We start from the raw sequence: 18,957 nt of genomic DNA on the forward strand, positions 1-18,957 counted from the left end.
GGATCATACACAGAAAGGCCAAAATACCAAGAGAGGGGGGCTATTCCTAAGGTATTTTCAACTTGAATGGAAGCAGGAAAAACTTTGCAGACTTCCAGTGGGGTAGATCATTTATGAGCATATTAAATTATGGGTACTCTTGCAAACAAAAACTCAGGACCACTTAAGGTTTTCTCACTCCTGCTTCGTATAGAATTGACACAAGAAATAAATGCTGTGAGAAATAATAGCATCATTTTTCTTTTTACTAGGTGGGGCTGTAATCAGTGTGCGTTCTGTGCTTGTGTGGATCTTGTTTGCCATATTTTTGCCTCTGCTACTCTCTCGTGTTGAATTCAGCATGAAATTCAGAACCACAGTCACAAAGTCTTTTAGAAACATTATCCAGAGCTCTATTCCTCACTAAAAAGAGGCTTTATGATCCTGCCAAGTTTTCTAAACCTTTCAAACAGTGATTGTCTAGGGAGTGCTTAGAAACAAACAGAAAAGAATATCTTTGTACAAATATATGTGCAAAGATGGATTACGTTCCTCCATTCAATATACACACCTAAAAAAGGAGAGGTTTTTTAGCCTTTTTCTCTTTTTCTCCTCCTTTTTAGACCGTTGAAAACTGTGTATGCATTTTGAGGAACCTCTCATACAGGCTCGCTGCAGAAACGTCTCAGGGACAACAGATGGGAACAGATGAACTTGATGGGTTACTGTGTGGTGATGCTAATGGCAAAGATACAGAGAGTTCAGGTTGTTGGGGCAAGAAGAAGAAGAAAAAGAAATCCCAAGATCAGGTAATGGAAGTTACTTTCAGCAATGAGAGTAAGTGCCTATCAGTGAGATAGGCAGAGTTAATATATCGTGTTTGTGAGCATGTGATAAAAAATGTGTAGCAGGATCACCTTAATAATTATAAATTGCTTGGTAATTAATGGTAAGCCATTTATAATTAAGGGTGAAAACTCCTAAAATACAAACATAATTTATGCTCACTTTATGGCCCCTTTGCATTGCTTGTGTAAAGGGGCCACAGTGCCAATTAAAATCAGGCCCATATGTGTTTATTTGCTTGGATGTCCGGTTGGCTGTAGAGACATTCATTTATCCCACAAAGGACTGCAGCACAACTATCACAAAACAGTTCCTCCAAGATCTAGCTGCATTTGGCTAAACAGAATTGGCTAAATAAAACAGTACAGTACCTGTAATAGTACTACCAAACAGCTTCCAATGATTGTATAATTGCTTCTGTTTTCACATAGTGGGATGTTGAAAGAGTTGCTGAAGCGGACAGCAGGGACTGGAGAGGCAGGCAGAACACATCGTTTTCTGCCATTCCCAACCCTAAAACTTTTAGCTGAGGGCGAGGATTGACTCCATAAGTTTATAGTATTGTCTCTGAGTGTACAAGGCTTTTCTTAAGAGAGATTTGTCCATTTGATTATAGTATTCCATCTGTATTTATGTGAGCTAAAATGAGTTATGATTCAGGAATAAATGGTCAGCATTGTCCATAAGTGTCACGATTACAAGGGTAACTGCCTTTCTGTCCGCTTTATGGACTCTCTGAGTGCTCCCCACCAGGTGTCAAGTCTTTTCCCTTCACCTATCCTAGGATGGAATCATACAATTCTCCCACTCCTAGCCCAGCGCCTGGCCACAGTACACCATGTATCAACTGTTCTTATCCTGCAGGTCCAACCAAGTTTGGGCACCTGTAGTTCTTCCCTTCAGGAGTCTGTGACCAATTATGTACAGTGATCACACAGCCTTCTTAAAACAAAAGTCGTGTGTATTTTATTTGTAAAGACAAAGCTTTTAGAGAAAAGGGATTTTAAAACAACAAACAGCATACACACATGTCTATCTTATCTAAAGACATACCATCTTCAGGTGGTAACCTGGGCATTGCTAACTTCTTCAGATACCTTCAGGGAGGTGCTGAGTCTGAATCTGGTTCCCCACAACAACTACCACCCTTCTGTAGAAAGAGAGTCCCTTTTAAACCATGCTATAGTTCCCTTGTTCTGCTGTGTTCCCAGGCTTTCTCTCTTCTGATCAAAACCCATCCTTCAGGCTCAGAGGAAGATGGAACCAGAGTCTGCAGAGACAATGGTTCTGGCATTGTAGCTTAGCAACTCTCATGTGTTTGCTCAGCGGAGGCTTATCTTGAGCTGTTTGTTTCCTTCCTGCCTGTTTTTTCGAGACAAACTCCTGTTGAGTTAATTCAGTATATTCATAAATTACCACAGGGCAGTTCCAAATATGTCACAATGAAGATTTAGCTATTGGAAGTAGTTGAGCATTGACATACTTGCACTGTCTGCTGAAAGATTACCTCTAGATGTTGAGAGAAAACCAAAAAGTATTGTGACTAAGAAGGGGAACAAATGGAAAAGATTCTCCAGATCATATTTCAGTGTAGCTAGCAAACATCTGTAGACTGTGAAATTTAACTCAAGTAATTCAACTTGCCCAAATATTTAAGTTGCTCCATTTTATTTTTTAGCTAAGTTACATTTTAAATGTATTTGTTATCTCCTACTTTTGTTCTTTACTGTATTTCACTGAGAAGTAGATTACAACTCAAGGTTTGAGCATTAGCTTGCTAAACCCAGGGTTGTGAGTTCAATCCTTGAGGGGATTGCCCCTTAGGGATCTGGGGCAAAAATTAGGGATTGGTCCTGCTTTGAGCAGGGGGTTGGACTAGATGATCTCCTGAGGTCCCTTCCAACCCTGATAGCCTAAGTCTGAGAAGGGATGGCAGAACACCATGAAGGCCTTTGTAATATTACTATTGCTTAGTGTTACTATTGGGTAGTGGAATGTGAAGTTTTTAGTGATGGCAGAAGGGAACTTTTTCCACTTCTTTTCAGACTTGTTTTCCCGTACAACCATTTATTTATGTTTCAAAAGGATCTTTGTAGAACAGTACACCATTGACTATACCTGAGGTTATACAAGTAAATGATCTAGAGGTATAGAAAATATACTTGCGAATATAAAGGTAAATTGTATTAATGGGAAATAACACAGGGATATTAACAGTCTAAATTGCTGTTGTTTAATGAGTCAAGTTTGGAGTAAAATACAAGCCTTGAAAAACATATTAAAAACAAAGTTAAACTACTGGTAAGATTCTAATTTCACCCATGCTGATGTAATTAAATATTCCAATAGTCAAACAGCTTTTATTTTGTATTGACTTTTGTCAGGGATTTTATATGCTACAATATAATGAAAAAAGAAAAGGAGGACTTGTGGCACCTTAGAGACTAACCAATTTATTTGAGCATGAGCTTTCGTGAGCTACAGCTCACTTCATCAAGTGAGCTGTAGCTCACGAAAGCTCATGCTCAAATAAATTGGTTAGTCTCTAAGGTGCCACAAGTCCTCCTTTTCTTTTTGCGAATACAGACTAACACGGCTGTTCCTCTGAAATATAATGAAAGAAAGTGTTACAAAATGACGAAGGCAAAATAGTTGCCTTATGTCATATACGTTTTATAGCTGCCTCATATTCCACCTAGAATGAACCCATCATCCTTGTTCCTAATCTTTGACAGTAGGTGAAGTCTTATTGCACTTGCACTGCTAAGATTCCTGAACTATCTAAACACAGTAATTAAGGATGAAATGAAAAGCCTTAATTCTGAAGTTTCTGGCTCTAGAAGGTTTACACAAACCCTTTATCATTTTAACAAGGGTTTGCACATTTAGTTTCCTTTAATTTTCATTATTTTCAAAGAAGAAAAACTCTGAATCCTTGTCAGACCCTGTGACACAGTGCTAGCAGTAGCTCCCTGATCACTGAGGTTGCTGCAGCACAGAGAAGACCGTAGGTTTAATTGGACTCAATCATCCTGTTGCTGGTGGGGGTTACTGACACTGGTTGGCAATTGTTGAGCTCCTGAGGCAATTGAGTCGATAACGGGGAGGATATATAATTGGGTGGAACAGGAAGTAAAGGGGGAGCTCCAAGGGGGAGCTGACTGGAATAGCGAAGCTGTGTGAATGGCCTCCTTCCGGGCACCTGTGCTATGTCCTGTCCTGTTTAGGAACAGGATTAAAGGTGTGACTGAGAGACCACAAACACAGGCGAGGCATTGCTGCTCACTGGGTAACTGAAGAGGTGCCCTGTGGCATGCCCTGGGATTGTAACTCTCTCAGTCGAGAGACGGTGGCTTGAGGGGTGACCTGTATGAGAGCTGGGAGATCCAGACATAACGGAGGAGATGCTGCACTGGTAGTGGAACAACAAAAAGAGATAGAGAAGAGCTAGCAGGCAGAGAGGCAAATGCTTCTGGGTTGGCAGGTAGAGCAGGAATGAGCATTGCAGGGCTTTATCCAAGAGCAGTCTCAGTTACAGCAGCAGCTCCTGCACTGCACTGGTGGGTGAGTTCCTATGAGGGAACTGGAAATTGGACAGTGGGCCTGAGGCTATGTAAGAAGGCCCCAGGGATGATCCTGGTGCCTTTTTGTTAACTTCTGAGTGGGTAGCTATCCGTGCTGGATGGGACACGGGTACTTCGGCACTGTGACTTGCCCCTTACCTGACCGGCGAGGCTCAGGTGGCTTATGAGTACCACGCCAAAGACTATGCCATGCTGAAGGCTGCTATTCTGGACAGGATGGGCCTGTCAATGAAGAAATAGTGTCACAAATTTAGAGCTGCCAGATGGAACTGCAGGATCATCCCTATGCTTTTGTGCAAAAATTATCTGGGCTGGGCCAATCTGTGGTTGAAGCCAGATAAGCAGGACACAGGGACCATAATACTCAATTATTCTTGAGCAGTTTACACAAAGCCTCCCCAAGGCTGCAAGAGTTTGGGTTCAAAGCCATCAGCCAGAATTGCTAGAGGACACTGTAAAATTAACAGAGGAGTATGTGGAAGCAGCTCTTCCATGAAAAGAGCTCCATCCCCCTACATCAAGGGAGGGGGGGAAAGACTGTTGAGGAATCCCATTAATCGAAGCCCGGAAAGGAAATACAAGAAGCAAACAAGAGTGCCCCTAGCACTAACTCAGTGGTTTGTTACCAATGTGGCTGCAAAGGATATACAAAAACGAAGACTGACCATACATGGACTATGGGTTTGTGGAGTTCTGTGGGTGCACTGGTGTAAAATGTGGGCCTGGGATAAAGACATTTCCCATCAAAGTAGGCTGGAGAACCACAAAGGGCATGGTAGATTTGACAGCCGCATGCTGCCTCATACAGAGTACATCGGTTAGATTGCAGTGGCAACAGAAGGGGGTGATGATAGCAATCCACTGTGTACATGGGGAAAAGAAGACTTACTCTGTGGCAGTTGGAAATAGAAGGAAAGTTTAAGTGTCAGAGAGTGGATGTGGTAAAGTCGTTGCCCTATGCAGTGATAATAGGAACTGATTAGACTCTTATTTCCCTTATGTAAAAAGAGCAGAGGACACAGAGAGAGACCCCAATGATGAGGTCTACGTAAAGAAATCTTGATGGAAGGTTCTCCGGGTAACTCTCCAGGGGCACTGTTTAATGACCCTAGACATATCACAACAACTGCAGAGAGAATCGAGATCTTGGAGTGAGGAAGAAATACTTGAGAAGGAGGCAACAGATCCAGGAGTGATAGATCAAAACCATCTAGTGGAGAAGGAGGGCAGAAGGTCCTCTGACTCACCGGAGGAGCAAGCCATGGGCAAAGCCTTGGAAGAAAGACCTACTGAGGAGTGAGACAAGAGTCCTGATAATGAGACCTTGGCGGGTGAACCCAAATAGTCTCAAGCCTATGGCAAGAGAAGTCAGGGGATGAGAGGTATCACGATATTGAGGCTCTGAAAGGACAACTTACTCAAGTAGATACAAGCCAGGAGCAAAAGAAGCTAGAGGAGAGGGCCATGGAATGTGATTGCTGTGATGACCTGTGGGCTGAGATGGAACTGTGGGAGAAATTCCCACTCTCTGAGTGTACGTTTGTGAATAGAAGGCAGGAGACCCTCACTGATAGCCCATGGAAGGCCAGTCTGAAAGGGGCCAGGAAGCTCTAGTAGTACCCCAAATCCATAAAAAGGATAGGACTTGGATGCTGAAGAGGACCTCCCATGGAGGCAAGGAAAGGTCTCAATTGAAATAAGGGTGGAGGTATGTGAGGTTGCTGCGGCACAGAGAAGGCTGCAGGCGTAATTGGAATAAATCAACCTGTTGCTGGTGAGGATTACTGACATTAGGTGGCAATAGTTGGGCTAATGAGACAGCTGGCTACATAACAGGGAGGATATATAATTGGGAGGAATAGGAAGTAAAGAGGGCACTCAGAGTGAACTGGGTGAAGGAGAAAATCTGTGTGAAGAACCTCCTGCTGGGTACCTTTCCTCTGTCTTTTCCTTATTGAAAACAGAGGATTAAAGGTACATTTGGTGGGAAAGAAACAGACTATGTGTGTTTGTGCCTGAGACACCACAAAAACAGGTTAGGCAGTGCTTCTTGGTAGCTGAAGGTGCACTCTGTCACAGACCCTAACTGAAATTTTATTAGTTTTAATTTCAAGGGACTCCATGTGGTTCAGCTTGAACACTAGATCTGCAGAGATCTCACTAGAAAACTCACAAGACACAAGGTTCTTTAAGGATACTTCAGAACACATTAAAAATGCTTAGAGGCCCAAAGACGTTCAGTGCATGACCTGCATTAAAAGGCATGGTTCAAAAAACTTCAACTGACCCATGCCTTATGAATCATTGACACAATAGCCTGGAGCAGCTCCTAAAGAAATATTATAGTCTGCTGCATTGATTACTATTTGGGATATGATTAAATATGTCATTAGGAGATTGCATATCTCAGAAGATATGTGGTGGGAATTTCAAAACCACCTAAGTGACTTAGGAACACAAGTCTGAGTGAAAATGTGTAGGATTTGTATTCCTAAATCACCTTAGCAATTTTGGAAATCCCACACACAGTGTGATTCACTATCTCTTTTGTACATACGTTCATTAGAAAGCATGTCAGTGTTTTTTCAGTAGGACTTTTGTTATACATGTGTCATACAGATTTGTAACACCTATGTACTTCCTGAATTAATGGGATCACAGAGGGGTACAACCCCATCAACCTCAATGTACTTGTGCCCACTCGCGTCACCAGTGAATTTGACACATGTTCTATAAAAGTGCATTTCTAATCAGTGTCATTTTTAAGTTAAGAAATAAAGGAATAACTGTAAACTGCAACTATGTGTTTTGATTTTTTTTCATGACACATCCTACCTAATTCACAGCACCCCGTAGCCTACATAGTTTTCACGACAGACTAGGTTATATCAAGGCAACATTATATGTCAGATCAAAGAACTGACTGCAAGCTAGGGAGAAGTTACATATATATTGAATTAGAATGCAACGTTCAACTCCTAAACTAGGAATTCGTGGCTAACCCTTCATTCATACAGACCCCCCAGAAGTCTATTATTTTTTTTCTGTATTTATCATATATAATACTGTTCATCCTGAAGAATCTCAAATATTTTACAGACAGAAACAGATCCTCGGGTGTTGTAAATTGGTGAAGCTACGTTGATTTTAATGCATTTAGAAAACATTGATTGCCGTGAAGCTCTGCCAATTTAGAATAGCTGAGGTTTTGGCCTGCTGTATAAATATAAATACAGCATTCGTATCATCCTCTGTTGAGATGTAGACTCCATTTTGTACCTTCAACAGTATGCAGAAAGGTTTAGGAAAATAAATTACATGGATTAGAATATGGATGGGATAGAAGGTCTAACACTGTTATTCTTGTGAAAATACTAAGCAGTCAGGACCGCAGTTTTATATTGTATCACTTTTTCTGAATCATAGTTCCACTGACACTGGCCACTGTCACCATGCTGGGATATTGGTCATTACTGAGTCAAAAAGGAGAGTGCCTCCTGCTAAATCGCAAGCATGGCTTTATGTCAGTTTTTACAAATTGATTCCCATGTGATGTCCTGGGCAACCTTTTTTTCCATCCCGGGGAAGAGTGATTTGTAAATTTCATGATAATAGAATTCTTCAAAACTTGAGCAAAGCTTTAGAGAAGCCCATGGGTGAACTAATGATCTCCTCACATGAATTGATGAATGTTTCATTTAGTGTGTAGAACAAGACCTTTGATACTTACCTTTACCCTACTAACCCTTTAGTGAATTTAAATATGGTGACAGATATGTCTTGGAAAGGATAATATTAGAGCACAATAATAGTGTTTGGGTATGTGTGTCTCACAGTGTACCTAATTTGTAAACCTGTTTATTTGTGTTGCTATCTTTGCCTATTCCATTTATTGATGAATCTCTAAACAATAAATAAAATTCTATGAACATTTTCTCCTATGTTAAGATTGTATCATCTTGTTCCTGCATTTCACACTAGCACAAACAATGTTGCAGCATTGATTACCATTACATTCTTTTCAGAATTCTTTATACCATAGCTGTTCCCTCTAAATCTTCTTTTTTTCTTCAGGCGCATAGAGTTAATCTAACTCTTTTGGCTGGATCCCTTAATACCTATATTATTCTGCTTGCCCTCAGATATACTTTTTCTATTTCTATAATCATTCATTATCAACACACAGCAGGGCGAAGGCCTTTGCAGAACTGCTCTTGTCCATCAAACTGAAGTGTTTAATATCCTTTTTATAAAAATAAAATTATACTCACTAGACTGTTATACAGTGAGAGAATAGATTATACTTGCTTCAGCACTTAGATAGGCACTTAGGCGATAGGGGCACCCTGAAATACCTTAGATAGATTGGTATTTAATATTTCTAATAATGTGTCACAACTTTTTTCTGCTTTTAACCTTGACAACACTCCTTACCCTGGCATTAAATACCTATTCTCAGAATCTCATGTGTCGTTCCATCCTTCTGGCAAAGCAAGAGTAGGGAGGACAGAGTGAGCCTCATTCAGCACTCATTAATACCATTCCATAATCCCCTTGACCGCTGTTGACTGTACCAAACATGTCTTAACATGTCATTGATTTAAATAGAATGTTAGTGGATGACAGCAGATGTGATAGAGAACTATAAACAAGAGTGTTAATCAGCCTGGTAAATTTCTTTCCATACACCCTCCTACACTAACCATCTGAGCTGTTTTGGAAAGTGAGAGATCTTACCTACTAGGGGACTGTATAAAACCTAGTTTTTACCTGTTGACAGGGCTAACACTATCCCAAGCTCAAAGTACATTTTACAGCAATTTTTAATCCCAATTACTTTACAAAAAAATAAAGGTGACAGCTCAGCTGTATCCTCCCTGTCAGTCTTGTTATAGAATCATAGAATGGAAGGGACCTCGAGAGGTCACCTAGTCCAGTCCCCTGCACTCATTCCAAGACTAAGTGTTATCTAGACCATCCTTGACAGGTGTTTGTCTAACCTTACATAATACGGTGGTTCTCAACCAGGGGTACGTGTACCCTGGGGGGTACACAGAGGTTTTCCAGGGGGTACATCAACTCATCTAGATAGTTGCCTAGTTTTACAACAGGCTACATAAAAAGCACTAACGAAGTCAGTTCAAACTAAAATTTCATACAGACAATGACTTCTTTATACTGCTCTATATACTATACACTGAAATGTAACTATAATATTTACATCCAATTGGTTTATTTTATAAAAAGATGGTAAAAATGAGAGAGTAAGCGATTTTTCAGTAATAGTGTATTTTTTATGTCTGATTTTGTAAGCAAGTAGTTTTGAAGTGAGGTGAAACTTAGACTTCTGGATGTGCCCAGCCTCATTCATATCCTACTTTATTCACATTCTCCACAGTGCCACAGAAGAATTCTATAATTTGTCCCCTCAGCCCTACACCCTCACCCAGCATACACAATAGCTCCATTTTTATATATATAATTCAATTACAATAATCTGTTTAAACTTTTTTCTGCATGGTTTGATTTTTTTTTTACTATGCCTTTTTTCATCTGTTTTCAATTGCAATAACCCAGCCTCCAACTACAGTAATGCTCTGTCCTTTATACTAGAACATGTACTTCCCAGGTGTTCCTGTTCTGAGCTACTTCGTCTCTCTGAATGTATCAAAAAAGCTTTTAAGCTCCTAACTATTTTATAATATGGCTCTGTAGATAATCCTAGCTGTTGATGTACTCAGGCAAGTTTACACAGAACAGCTTGGGGAGGGAGCAAAGGAGAAGGAGGACAATCTCCCTCATAACTTTTGAGTGAGTGAGTGCTCTAACCATTGGGACTAAGGGATATTCATATGTGGGGCTCCCTCAATCTGTCCTGTTAAAGCTGTTACACTCTGGATAAATAATTAAAGATTAATTGGTGCAGTGGGTTTGGATCCTGGGTTTCCCATATCCCATGTGGGATGTGAGTTTATAACCGCCAGGCTATAGACTTATTCGCATACTTGTGCACTCTTGCTCTCTCAGACCAAATTACTCATTAAGGGAGAGACAACACACACTCCTCTCATTGATGGCTCCTTGCCCAGTATGCTGGCATTTATGAATCATGGTCTAAGGTGCCTGTCTCTCCCCACTCATTGTACAGGAACTTGGGTGCCTAACTCATTCTTGTGAATCCCAGTGATTTTCTAGGTGTCTAAAAGTTGGGAATTGTGATTCTGAGCATTATACCCCATAACTCCTTTTGTGCATTCAGGCCCTAATCCCTTGAACCCACAGTATTTTATAACCTGTGAAACCTGAAAGAAAATAGCATCAAACAATAGAGCACAATATAAATATAGTAATTACTCAGCAACCTTATCTTCTCATCAGACAGAGTTGGCATGAACTGTAGATTGTTTCTAATGGGCTGTTCACATGAGAATGTTCATTCCTTTCTGAAAAATTCTTGAATCCAAACCCACATTATGTCTCTTCAGGCTCCAATTAATTACTTGGATCTTATAAAAGGCCTTAGTGATTTAATTCTCCACTAACATGATGGTTTCCTTTCCCTCTTTTCCGCATGATTGTGATTCACATTTAAATATATACTTGTTGAGGAAGGATAAAAGCTAAAGGCAATTTTATAAAAATAACTGCTATGTTCAAACAGTGCTAAAATTCACAGTTGATAACAGAAATACTGGAAATTGGCAATAGTCCAAAAAAATCAGTTTCAATTATGGATGAGGCTGAATTCATAGCTTTATGTGTTTTTAAAAAATTAAAGACATGGATAATTTTGGGGCATTTACTTTTCCTCTCTTGTGATTAAAAACAATTTTGACTAATTTAGTAGATATATTTGATCTCAGTAGGAGTATGTAAAACTTCATAAGGAAAAGAACAGCTTTGAAAACTATAACATAAAATATGCCTTTCTTTTTATGGTGCTTTTAAAAACTGATTGGGTATTGTTATTCATTAATACCATCAGTTGTTTATACCAGTTGCAGCTTATTCTCAACCTAGAGATCATACAAAATTAGTGTTGCTTTATCTTTTTTTAAAAAATGAGCAAAACAAAGACACATTTCAGTTCAACTTCTTACTTACAGAAGTTTCTGCAAACAGCTGTCAGCTTAATTCAGAATCACTACCTCTACTTTGATAAAAAGAACCAGCACTGGGCTCAGTCCTAATTTCCCTTAAATCTTTACCAAAACTTTACCAAAGCTGGAGTAAGATCCAGTTTACAGTCTGCCTCAGAATCCCAATACCCAGCAAAATCAAATCTGCTGAAGATTCACAACAGCACAGCCAGCCAAACTCTTGGTATCATTTTTTGAAAAATTAAAAACAAAACTTTAATTTAATAAAAACTGCAATAAAGATAAGTGAGATTAACTTCTGCTTGCATCACCAAGCATTGCTATTATTCTTTCCTCCACAATTCTTTCTTACATTCCCCTTTGTGGTCCTTATTTATGGTCACCTGCTACTCAGTTAACACCCATCGAACTACAGAACCATAGAGACTTCAACATCAGACCACTGCACTGTAGCCATTAACTTCTCCACATCACATCTTGTCACTTTTCAGATGGAACCAAATATCCCTGATTGTGATAATTATGCCACTTACAGTAGCATGATCTCTATAGCCACCCTATTCATTCTTCCAGGTCTAGAGGGAACAAAATAAATATGACAAGAAGTGATTAAGAAAAATAATGGTAAAAACAAGATAGCTGCTAATAATACACATTATACTCTACTTACACTTGTTATACCACCAATCACACACACGAGAATTTGGCACGGCTTCATTTATCTTTTCCGTTCCTTACTAAGGAAAGATGTACCAGATTTTGATCTCATTTACACTGGTTTTAAACTTTTCTTACTCCTGTTTCACTATTATTTATGATTACCAGTGTGACATCAGAATCTGTCCCGGAATCTTTATTTTGATTACAAGTGGCACTTTTGAAATGAGACTGACCTTCTATTTTACCTTCTGTCAGGAGCCTGGAGCTAAAACAACAACATTTCAAGTTAAATACCATTACCAATAGCCTGACACTTCATGCTTTCGCATGCTAGGTGGATAGGTTGTAAATTCTACTACTCTAGGGAGGTTAGCTACTACTTCAAGAAAACAAAAGCTTCATCTTTGCTGGCTAAGGAATCCAATAAAACCATATTTAAACAGCATTCCTAAGACAGTGTGGATAGGGTTTCCCAAAGGAACAAATATTTTGAGGACTTGTGGAATGGGCCAGCACTGTCAAGTTCTCTGTATGATGATGCATCAGCAGTCCAACTTATCAGAGAGGGCTGTGCCCATTCATGTGGTCCTGCCAGTGTGTAATGTTGCTGACAGCAGTCAGATGCTATGGTGATGAGTCCCAGGTATATACACAGGTAGATAAATACATGCAGACTATTACTGGGTTGAGTCATTAGTCTGAGCTCAGTATGAAAGATTCAAATAAAAGGATGCATTACCTTAAAGATCTGCTATTAAGGATATTAATATTCGTTTGTGACTCTCCTTACCTCAGCAGAGGGCATTGTGCCTGCTGTTCGTTAGTCATGAATGTCCTAATCTTAGCAGGCCTTTGAGTTACTTCTGAGATGGAAGGAAAAGCAACAATGCACAAAATTCTTGCTTAACTTAAAGGAAATCTCTCTTAAACTCATGAAGCTCAAGACCCTACAAGCAGCTGGCCAACAAAAGTCATATCAATCAATCAGAACTACAGAAGTGTTTGAAATAGTCCAGATTTTTTTCAGAGGAACAGCCGTGTTAGTCTGTATTCGCAAAAAGAAAAGGAGTACTTGTGGCACCTTAGAGACTAACCAATTTATTCGAGCATGAGCTTTCGTGAGCTACAGCTCACTTCATCAGATGCATACCGTGGAAACTGCAGCAGACTTTATATATACACAGAGAATATGAAACAATACCTCCTCCCACCCCACTGTCCTGCTGGTAATAGCTTATCTAAAGTGATCAACAGGTGGGCCATTTCCAGCACAAATCCAGGTTTTCTCACCCTCCACCCCCCCACACAAATTCACTCTCCTGCTGGTGCTAGCCCATCCAAAGTGACAACTCTTTACATAATCAAGTCGGGCTATTTCCTGCATAAATCCAGGTTTTCTCACATCCCCCCCCCCACCCCCATACACACACAAACTCACTCTCCTGCTGGTAATAGCTCATCTAAACTGACCTCTCTCCAAGTTTAAATCCAAGTTAAACCAGAACATCTGGGGGGGGGGGGTAGGAAAAAACAAGAGGAAACAGGCTACCTTGCATAATGACTTAGCCACTCCCAGTCTCTATGACTTTCAGAGGATGGTGCAGGGGCCATTTGTTTCACCTATCTATGAAGAGTTGAGATATTGAGGTATAGGCTGATGTGCAAGGGTGTTAGCTTTTGATTCATAGATTATAATGCTAGAAAGTACCACCATGATTATCTAGTCTGACCTCCTGTATAACAGGCTATAGGACTGCCGTGAATTAATTCCTGTTTGAGAATAAGCTGCTCTTTGGTAGATGGGGTGAGATGATTGAACAATGTATTTTGTTTGTAATTTTTAAGAACTGGCAGGTTGCTCAGAGACGGTGTATGGGCACTTTTTATAATTCTAAATATAAGAAAAAGAGTTGGGGGAGGAGAACCATCCTTCACTAAATGTGGTAATAGAGCAAGGGAAAGCTTAAATAAAAACCTTTACAAATATTAAATGCCGTCTAGTGTATAAAATGAGAATAATTCATCCCATGAGACTTAATAATAAACATTCTAGCTGGAATATCTTGAAAGCCAGACAACAAACTGCACTATGTGAAAGCCCACAAGCAGGGACTACACGGATCCATTAATGTGCATCCACATCAGTGCATTTTAGAAATCACACCCTATGTACAGCACATTATCTGACCATGTAGACAAGTCATAAGAATCTGGCCTGCTGTGGTTTTAGTAGTATGTTGCTGGTGAGCTCAAACAATTCTCCTAAAGAATTTTAACTCATAAGCTCACCAGTGGTAAATTAGGAATGTAAAACTCTTCATTTACCCACCTCTCCTTCAGTGAAGTTCTCATGATATTGTAATAAAGGTCTCCCACACTCATTTCCCCTCTTAGTGAATGATAAAGTATGTGCCGTGTGCTAGCAGAGAGCAGGGGTGAAAAATCAGGAGATCTATTCATTTGGTTTTCCTTTACAAAAAAAAAGAATGCATTCTCATAACCATCACCAAACAAGGAGGAATCGCCATTTGGCAAGACTGTATTAAGGAAGGATTTGTCCGCAGAAAACTATACCAATGCAGTTAAAGAGGTACAACCTTCCTAGTGTGGACACAGTCATACCGTATAAACATGCATATACCTGTTTATAACTATGGGGGAATAAATTATACTGATATAAGCATCTCTATGGTGATATAACTGGGTCCACGCTAGGAATTGCACAGATATACTATTTCAGTAAAAAATGGTATCTATGATCAACATTTATACCAGTACAAAAACTGTGTGTACACCAAAGCTAACATATTTGCTACATTATATTTTGTTGCTGAGAAATATAATAAAAACCCAGTATATAAATTCGATAGCACAGTGTTCAATGTGTGTAATCTGAAATAGGATTGGGAGGGAAGGGGTGAAGACCTTAACCTGAATTTGGATTATATTTGAACCACAGTAAATCAGGAGTAACTCCATTAAAGCAAATGTATTTACACCAGTGTAAAAACTGGTGTGAGGACAGAATTGGGCCCCTCATAAGAGGAATTTCCTACCCTTTTTTCTTTCAAAATACCTGAGACTTCAGGCACTTTATTGCATTCCCAGAGGGGAAAAAAGTAGATTTTTATAAGAATTTTTATGAGCCTTCACGAAGCAATCCCTGGAAGGGCTGATTATTGTGTCCAAAGAGGGGGATTGAATTCTCTCACCAGCAGGGAAGTCAACCAACCTTTTCTTCAGTTTGAAAGCAGAATTTTAACAAGCTGATGTCACAAGCACATCGTGCTCCCTTTCAGAGTGGCTGCATTCAGCAGGGTTTAGCTTCAACCCCTTTAAGGTGATTTTGCTACTGTTTCTGGGCATTTGATAGTGCCTCCAGTAGAGACGGCTTTTCCATTGATTATATGTTGTCTTTTTTTGTCCGATGCTTTGAGTTATATATCCTAGCAGCTGCTCTCATATAACTCTTTATGTGCATTATTGAAAGACCAGCTAACTTTGCATTTGTGTTTGTTCTTTTTTCATTTGCAAAACATAATGGTCAGCGGGTGTAAATTGGCATAGCTCCATTTAAGTCAATAGATCCATATCAATTTACATCAGCTGAGGATCTGGACCAATGTTCACCCGCTAACCAGGATGTGTAATTGCTGGGCCACTGAGTGATGGGGCCATGCATGCCATGCCCCTATGGGTAAGAGGGATCTAGAGCTGCTGCTGCTTTCCTCTCCTTCTTCCCCCCCAGGGGAGGAAATGGGTTGATCAGGGTGTGAGGTCAGAGCCTGTTCCAATTGCTTTCTGCTACCATTGGATGAGTGGGATCAGGGCAGACTGATTCTCTGTATCCACCAGAGGCAGTGATGATGAAGGAGGGTTGTTTCTGCCTGCCGGTGGCTCGTTTCTCTTTGTTTCAGCTTAAACAAATCATCACTCACACATCCAGACACATGCATTCTGTATATGCCACATATGTTTCAGAAAAAAATGTATTATAAATGTTTTAGAAAATGTTTTAAAGTGTTATTGAGATTCTCTTTTTTGTACTCCTCTGCCTGTACAATGCACATTGAGAGAAACATATAAGTATTGCATTTCAAAATTCTTTTAAAATGACCTAAAATAGCATTTCTGTGCATAAAAGTGTTTTGACTTTTAATTCCCATATCTTAGGACCTTCTAGGTGTGAATCCTGTAAGTCGGACCGGAAAGAGGAGATCTCCTCTTTCCATTGGACTAAGGCTCCCATTTCGGCTTGTGAGATCTGTTCTTAGATCAGATACTGTATACTGCCCACACTGGGCATCAGGATGGGGTAATTTTGGAGGCAGAATTCTACATTGGTGAAGAAAGTTTTTGTGATGGGTAGATTTATAAAAGAAATCGGGAGCTGTTTGAAGCCCTCAGAGTAGCTGCCCTCAGAGCTGAGTAGCAGCTTAAGTGCCACAAAGAGGCTAGAAGTAGCTGTGTGAAAGCTATTCCGTAGCCACCTTACCCTCCTGGCCTATAAATGGTGGCGAGCATATGCCCCCATGTAATTTATTTTTTGAGTGTGATTCCCACTGGAAAGAAAGAGCACAAAGGATCAAGTCAAATATAAAAAGAAAATGCAAATTGTTAAGGTACGTATTAAGATCTGTTGATACATGTATGTCCCAATAGATATTCACTCCCCTGAAAAAATTAAATTATGCATTGAAAGCTAATTGCTCTCATTATGCTAGTTAGGTAGAACACTCTTAGATTTTCACTAATGGTGAGGTCAAATACAATCAAAAAGCTATTTTATAAAGAGTACTGGGAGGGGAATTTGCCTCCATCAAGGATCTCAAACAGTATGTTAAAGGTGATGGTGGTGGTTTTTGACCATGGGCCTATATAAAAAATGTTGAGTATTGTTGTCTTTGATATTGGCATCCTTTGTGACGTTTGGTTTCTGCTTTCCAACAGTGGGATGGAGTAGGACCTCTTCCAGACTGTGCAGAACCACCAAAAGGAATCCAGATGCTGTGGCACCCTTCAATAGTCAAACCCTACCTCACACTTCTCTCTGAGTGCTCAAATCCAGACACACTGGAAGGAGCAGCAGGTGCACTGCAGAACTTGGCTGCAGGAAGCTGGAAGGTATGGACTACTAAACTTTTTAAACTCTAAGAAGCCCACATGGATAACAACAAAGGTATTATAGATATAAGTGCAACTCTGAGGCGGGGAGAAAAGCCACACATTTCAGAAAACTATCTGGAAAAAGGAGTCAAATTTAAACTGCAGAATTTCATGTTTGTTATATTTCTTGTCAATAATCCTATTTCCGAAGAAATCCCAGCACATAGCATTTATAATTGATTCATTAGACATTAATCGAGTTAAATATGAAAAATTACTACTGAAAACCCAATATCCAAAAGAATAAAAGCAGCAACACCATAAATCTATACAGTTAATGTCATGGAAAATGAATAAAAAATCTCACCGGTGACAACTGATTGAGACCACTTTGCAATGTCAAAGCAGAAACTGGTTGACTGCACTCTGGTTATGAGAAACTGAGAGAACATAGCAAGATATAATGAAGTGACACAAAGACAAGAACCCTAGCATCCATTTTTTTCCCTTAAAAAATCAAGAAAGACACAAAACATTAAAATAACATTATGGTTAAGAGTAAAAACAAGGCAAGGAAATTCTGAATTCAGACTATCTTACCAATGCGAACATATTGTTTGTGCCTCCACTTTTGGGTATGTCTAACCAAAACATCAAATTTTTTGGTCTCTAAATATTTGGAATAATCTGATTAATAATTTTACCACCAGATCTGGAACATATATTTAAATTTTAAATAAATGGATAAACATTTGTGATGGCATCCTGGCCTGAATTTTTTACCAATTTCTGTGGCATGCATTTTCTGTGGCGATAACTTGATCTGATGGGATGAGAGTCCGGACCATCTCACATTGCTCCATTAGTACAACCCTGCCCTTATATTAATTAAGACCTCTCAGGTTGCACACAGAAGTTGGGGAGCACAATATTCAAACCTGGGTGCTTTGAGAATACCCAGTTCAGTATTTAGGTGCTCAAATGCCTATTTTAGGTGTGTAAGTGCCAATGTAATTTAGGCACCCACTTTGAGAATTGAGTCCTGGCACCAAAAACAGCTTTTTGCTGAACAGAACTGTGCTGGGAGTTGAATTAGAACACCCCATAGCTCTGCAGAGGTATATGGCTTTTAATTGCTCTGTTCCACCAGCCTTATAACATGCCATTGACCATCACACTCAGCTATCTAGTGAAATGTGTAACAAAATGTCTGCCCTTTGACCTGATCCTGAATGGTTATCCACTGCACCCATAGAGTGACAATAACGAGGTGAACTGCCAATGGATATAGGAAATAAAATCCACTCCTCCAACTTAAAACTGGTGACGGGGCTGCTACATAGCCACAGACCTACCATACTAGTTGGAAGAGCTGTGGCACTGGACCTGATGACCAGTCCTCATTATGGCCTTCCACATCAGCCTATATGGGGCTGACACAGAGGTAACATACATTTGGTTTTATTCATCTAGTACTTAGGGAGTGGGTGTGTGCAATAAAAAGAGAGGTCCTGGTGAGTTCCATTGAAAATGGTATCTTGGAAGAACTGTTTTGAACTTCACCATTATACCAGCTGAGATCTCAGGGAGAACTTGCTTGTTCTCTTACTGCTCCACTTTTCTACAGATTCACTTATTCCATTATGAATGACACATAGAAGGCAAAATGAGTATATTTAATT

The 18,957-nt window shown here is 39.8% G+C and overlaps 1 protein-coding gene across 10 annotated transcripts in view; it reads left to right on the forward strand.

Moving 5' to 3' along the window:
- Positions 1-18,957, forward strand: part of CTNND2 (catenin delta 2) — a 1,183,649-nt gene that overhangs the window by 1,050,736 nt on the left and 113,956 nt on the right. For all 10 annotated transcript variants that reach the window (XM_048839596.2, XM_048839594.2, XM_048839597.2 and 7 more), the window contains 2 exons: positions 603-788; positions 17,120-17,293. In XM_048839596.2, the coding sequence (XP_048695553.2) occupies positions 603-788; positions 17,120-17,293 (360 nt within the window). The remainder of the gene's footprint in view (positions 1-602; positions 789-17,119; positions 17,294-18,957) is intronic.

The sequence above is a fragment of the Caretta caretta genome, chromosome 2 (genome assembly GCF_965140235.1).
Source record: "Caretta caretta isolate rCarCar2 chromosome 2, rCarCar1.hap1, whole genome shotgun sequence".
NCBI classification, from domain to species: Eukaryota; Metazoa; Chordata; order Testudines; family Cheloniidae; genus Caretta; species Caretta caretta.